The sequence below is a fragment of the Athene cunicularia genome (genome assembly GCF_003259725.1).
Source record: "Athene cunicularia isolate RWA chromosome 1 unlocalized genomic scaffold, athCun1 chr1_part2, whole genome shotgun sequence".
NCBI classification, from domain to species: Eukaryota; Metazoa; Chordata; class Aves; order Strigiformes; family Strigidae; genus Athene; species Athene cunicularia.
This window is the reverse complement of record NW_020799092.1, coordinates 19,979,343-19,985,342: the sequence shown is the minus strand read 5'-3', so window position 1 is coordinate 19,985,342 and position 6,000 is coordinate 19,979,343. Positions and strand designations below refer to the sequence as shown.

The 6,000-nt window shown below is 42.7% G+C and overlaps 1 protein-coding gene across 1 annotated transcript in view; it reads left to right on the top strand.

Annotated features, from left to right (window-relative positions):
• Nucleotides 1-6,000, top strand: part of NUAK1 (NUAK family kinase 1) — a 48,606-nt gene that overhangs the window by 35,263 nt on the left and 7,343 nt on the right. Inside the window, exon 5 of the mRNA XM_026863939.1 lies at nt 1,004-1,069. Coding sequence (XP_026719740.1) covers nt 1,004-1,069 — 66 coding nt within the window. The remainder of the gene's footprint in view (nt 1-1,003; nt 1,070-6,000) is intronic.

The window sequence follows — 6,000 nt, the reverse complement described above, 5'->3', positions numbered from 1 at the left end:
CCCCCCCCCCCCATTAGCTAGAAAAGGCATCCTATAGAACTTCTACAACATTAATATATTCAAAGGAATACTAGTTTGCAATTTGTATATGAAAGCGAACAACTTCAGAATAGGAGATAAAATAAAGGGTGTGAGTGTTGACATATGAGCTTTAGTGTGTGCCCATTCTGGATAGGCAAAAGTAACTTTTCCAGATGTAATGGGAGCACTGTAAAGATACCCTTTGCTGATGACTTTATGCCTGATGGTACCCACTAGAATGACAGTGTATGCAATTAAACCCAAGGTAGCTCACTGGTTGTTATCATGGACCTTTTATCCCTGCTTATGAGCCAAATGCATAGAGCCAAGACTTGCATGAGGGTAAGGGCAACAAGCAGCTAACACAATTTTTTATTTGAATTCCTAAACACTTTAATCTCCACTTGAATTCTGATAAACAAGAAAGGTTTTCAAAGTCCTCACTGTGCAGCGCTGAAAAGCTGCAGCGCTCTTCCCTGTGCAGTTAATTTTTCCCAAATTTCTTTAAAGAAGGCTCTGGCCTAAACCCAGCTTGTTCACTTCCATCCCTAACATGTACAGTCCTTTAGGATTATAACTCCCCCAATCCACGTGGCTGCACATTGGAGGAATGAGGGCTTTTGTAAGGACTAACGTCACTGACAAATATTGTTTTCTGGTGCCTGGGAAGAATATATTGCTTTCACGCAGTGGGGGAAGGATTCAGGCTGGAATTAAGTTCCAAAAAGACACCCCCCAGCCCCCCACCCCGCCAACCCCCCTGCTGTTTTAGAGGCTTTGTGGGAGGACAGATTCCAGTCATTCTTCCCTTAACCACACACCAAGTGACTAATACATTGCCTGTCACTAGTCGCTGGGCCGTGAGTGTTATGACAGTGAAATCAGCCCTGAAATGTAGATGCAAAGACCACCCTGCCAGCTCACCTTTAATTTTCCCAATATTTTCTCATGTTCTCCACCATTTTTTTCTTCCTTGTTTCAGAACGGTGTTGTCCACAGGGACCTAAAATTGGAAAACATCCTTCTTGATGACAATTTTAATATTAAGGTAGGATTCTTTTTCTCAGCTTCTCAGAATGGAGTTGCATGTTTTGTAACAATTTTATCCCAAGTATTAGAAGAGCCAGTGTTATGGCAACAGCTACTAAGCAACAGCATCTGGCAAGAGACTCAGGGGTTTGGAGGTTGGGGAAAAAGCACCACTGGTGACCAGTCATATACAGTAAATGAAGCTTTGCATAATTTGGGGGAGAAGGGCCTCGATTCCCAAAGCAGTATCTGTTTACTGGTAGGAAACAGCAGAGCGTTTCATGCAGTTGGGTTTATTGTATGAATGATATTATTGCTGGCGCTAGGAAAAAACTCTCCTGGTCTACAGAGTTCAAGTGTCTCCTACAGAACACTCTGAATGTCCTTTTGATCATGGCTGGAAAATAAGCAAATACAGTTTCAAAATAAACCTAGTAAAGCACATGTGCTTCATTAGGAAATGGCCTTGGAACTCCAGACACAAACGTATACTTTGGATAGTGATGTCAGTGATGTCATTTCCATGTCATTTCTCCCCAGTGAAAGCATGGGAATGACCTTTTTTCCCTTCTTCTTCTTTTTTTCCTAATAGCTGTAGCACAAAGATAAATAATGCAGAGATAAGTGTAGTTTCCAGGTGGCTGAACCTGTTTCACTTTCAACTTTGTTCCTCCCCGGGTAGCTGGATGTGAGGGTGGCTGGGTGTGCTCATCAATGGGCAAACAAACAGAGGGAGGGACGCTGAAGAGTTTCTGCTGACGCTTGAGCATCTTTGGTTAATTAACAAAGTAATGGAGGAGCTCTCTGCATAGCCAAATATTTAAATAGCCTGGATCTTCACTAAAAGCCATGGGGCTGCATGTACAGCCTTCTGCACTTCACGCTGGAGAGATTGTCTTCATTTTAAGCTGATGTGCAATGGAAATGGAAAGTAACATATGGTAGCTGCCATCTGTGTAACGCTGATGACAGAAGCTAACTTAGATCAACTAGTGGATTAAAGGCACATAAATATGTGGTTTCTAAAAATAGTCTTTTACGGAAGGCTCATCCAATGCAATACTTGGATGTTTTGCTGTTAACATCCAGTGTTAGAGCAAACCTCCCCACTCCTGTTCCTACAGGGACACTGGCTGCAGCAGCCCGAGCTGTTCTTAGCAACCCTGAAAACAAAAAGTAGCCTTTCTAGGACATTGTATACGAAACAGGCTTCCGCAGGCAGGATGACCTTTCTTTCCGCATTATACGCCAAACTATCTTCCCAGCTAATCAGAGAATTCTTGAGAGAAAAGAGGAATTTGGGGAATTTGCTAGCTGCATGGCCTGGATCTCCACACTGTGGACCTCATATGCAAAACCAATCACCTCCCCAAGCCTCTGGGGAGCTGTGCTCTGTCAGAATGCTCTGCTCCCTCCCCTCTCTTTCTGGGAGTCTAACAGTCCTGCAGGGAGAGTGGGAGGATGGGGCAAGGATGTGTGGCTTTGTGTTCGTGTCCAGACCATGGAGCTGACCCAGGGGCTTCAGAACCACAGGTGCATTTCAGCTGCCATAGTGAGTGACACTGCTGTGGAAGAGATTTGGGTAGCCGTAACTCCCTGCATCCCTTCCGATCATTTGGACATCTTTTTCTTGAAGGCTTCCCTTTCCTGAACTGCATTGTGTTTAAGCTGCCGTGTAGGTATTTTGCATATTTCCAGCCTTTCCTCAGTTACTTTTCTGCAAACTGCAAGGCACATCTCTGAGTGGGCAAGGCTGCCTTGCCGTGGATAGGTGGCTGCAAGCTTCCTTGCTGTCCCCTGGTAACTATTTCTGCAAAGGGTTTCATGAAGCTAAAAAAATAGATTATGCTTGGGAAGCAGGTGGTATTTCATACATCTTACTATCAGTAGCATTTGAATTTGGATTACTTCAAGAGCTGACATTTTTTACTGTTCTCCTTTTTCTCCCTGCTCTTTTTTTTTACACCTTGTGACTAAGATCAGCTCTGAATACTTAATGTTAAGCACACTGCCACTGTTTCCCTGATGCTGAAGCTTTGAATATGTTACTGTGGTTTCTATGTTACTTGCACAGAATTTTACTTTCCACTTTTTCTTTGTTTCACTAAACAGTAACCGTTGGCAAGGAAACACATATGGAATTGTAAATTATTTATTAGGAGTAAATTTATCAGGTCCTCATTCTGAGAATATTTATATATGGCTTATTCAGGCAGAAAAAAGAAATGTGCAGTTCGGGGTTTGGTATTGACTGATGGCTTCAAATACTCAGTGACAGGCATTTTCTAGAAATGGAGTGATAATCTTATCTGTACTTTCCCAGTATTTATATTTCATTCAGTGGATTACAAAGCACTTACAAAATTGTCAGCTTGATTTTAAGAATGAGAAAATGAAAGGAATCCCTTTGTTCTTAGGTGCAATGTGCAATTAAATGCATGTTTCTGAAGAAGCCGGTGAGCTATACATTATGGTACACACAAACATGTCATAGTATTGTGAAGGAAAAAATAAGATATTGTAAAAATAGATCCCTGTATAACAACTTAAGCAATACTTTTAGAACAGGAAATAGAGGACAAGAAATCTATTAGAAACTATTGTCTGACCTAAAAGGGCCCAAAGCCATTTTACATGATACTACACGAACTTGCAAACCATTCTTAAATTTTAGCTAATTAAATGAAGGTCATTAAACAGTGTATGGAGACATAATCAGCTTCTTTTTAAGAGTTACAATAGCGTAAAAGTCTCTGGAAACTGAGTCGTGTTGGAGTGCAGCAGCTAGGAAACACAAGCGTCTGGAAGCTGACATAAAATAACATGTTTTGAAGAGTTCTGCAGGTCCACAGGCCAGAGGTGCAGGGTGATGAAGGGAAGAAAGTGATCTGATCTAGGCTATATAATTATGTTTTTCAGGGACTTGGTGTGTGTGGTAATATTTCCTGCAAACTATTACTTAAAACACCTAAATGGAGCAAACACAAGTGAATAAAATGAGTTTTAAACAGTTAAACTGAACATGTGCATCTATGGTGTACAAGGAGTTTATCCAGCCAATTAATCAAACAGTACCTTGCCTTGCTTCCCAGATACACACCCAACAATCTAGAAGAAACCCCGAGTGTGAATGTTTCTCCTGGGACCTAGCCTGTCTGTGGAGGTCAACAGTGGGGCACAATCCTAGAGCCAAACCAAACCATTGCAGCCTCCCAGGGCAGAAGAGCGTTACTTGCTTTCTTACCTTGTTCATGGTGCCATGTTCTTTAAAGAAATAATGTGGCAATGAAATTGGGGTTTCTGCAGCATGTACAAGCCTCTCCTTCACATTCATGTGCCAGCTGCTAACAGTTCGCCTTAAAATTTACTCTGTTTTCCTTTGAACTGCCTGCACTTGGTGACTTCCACCCTCCAGCTCAAGGTAACCTGGAGCTGTCGCCTCTGCTTGCTTGCTTCTGGGGGCTGGGTACAGCTGCTGCCCCTGCTGTGCAGTGACAGAGCAGCCTCTCGCTGGCATTTTCATCCCATCAGGAGGATATAATTGTTCATAATGTTAACACAGCTGGAGGTGGGCAGGGTCAAACAGGCAGCAGGGCTAAGGCAGCCCCAAAGCACCCAAAGAGCTGCCCTGAGCTGATGAGTTAGAAAGTCCTTTGTGGGAAGAGATTTGCAATGGCTTTAGGCATCAGGCTTTGGTGGTCTTCAAAAAGCCTTCGGGTGGTGCCTTCTTCTTTTCACTAGTTTTAAAAGGGCAGAGGATGCTAGTTTTTGGTTCACTGTAGGTATGAATTTACTAGAAGAAATAACAGCAGGGCGAGGATGTAGCTGCTGCCATTCACCCATAGCTCGCAGTTTGGCCTGATGAGGACCACATGTCCCCAGGCACTGCAGCTCTCCCCGGTGCCTAAATCCCCAAAACTGCACGCAGGGAGGTGGAGAGAAACTTCTGCTCAGTGCAGCAGCCAGGGAGTTAGTGCTTCTTGCTGGCTGATCCGAATAGTGTGTCCCTGCCCCATGCCCCAACCTACCCCCAAGGACACCTCTGTCACACAGCCTGGCAGGGTGGAGGGGGCCTCCTTGTTCACAGTAGGGCTGTGGCAGCTCCTGGGCTGGGAATTGCACCTAAAAGAGATGTCTAGCAGGGGCTGACGTAAACTGTATGATCAACCCCAAAGTGATAGAAGGAGAGAAAAATGCAAGTATAATAGTAACATAATCCTACTAACTGCACTTTCTCTTGGGCTGGTAAGAGGACACCAATCAGACTAACCACTAAAAACCCATGAGGGTTTCATATATACAGAGTAAGCATATGTAATTGGGATTTACCTTGCTGGAATTCTCACCAACTGCACATACATTTGCTTTAAGAGACCTAATTATTTCTCTATCTACAGTACAAAGAGACAGATTTTTAAGTGGGATAAACCTGACAATTTTAACGAGTGTGAACTTCATGGAATTTATAGTCCGCACTTAAACAATAAATTACATCTGGTTTATCATAGCTAACAGTAAATATGAAACATACACCTCCTGAAGCGAGGGAAATAAAAGTCCATTTCCCCACTCCTCCCAATTTAGGAAGTTTTTTTGACTTGATGCCTTAGTTCCATTTAAGTGCCAAGAACATGAAGTAATGTTGGCTTCTATTAATCTTGTTTTGGGGGGCATGACAGTTTTAATGGGAAAAGCTGATAAACATCAGTCTCTGAGTATGGGAGTGGACTGTAACATAAATACTCTTTTCCTGAATGGTCAAAATGAAAACATGAATGCCCAAGTCTGAGAGTTTCTTAGTGTGAACAATGGTATGTGTATCCCTATATATATATTCATGCACATCCACATGCATTTTATACATTCCATGGTGTTAAGGGAATGTATTTTCTTAAGGAATCACACTGTGCAGTGTTTGTCCTTGTCTTAGCTGCATCCTGAACTAAAATA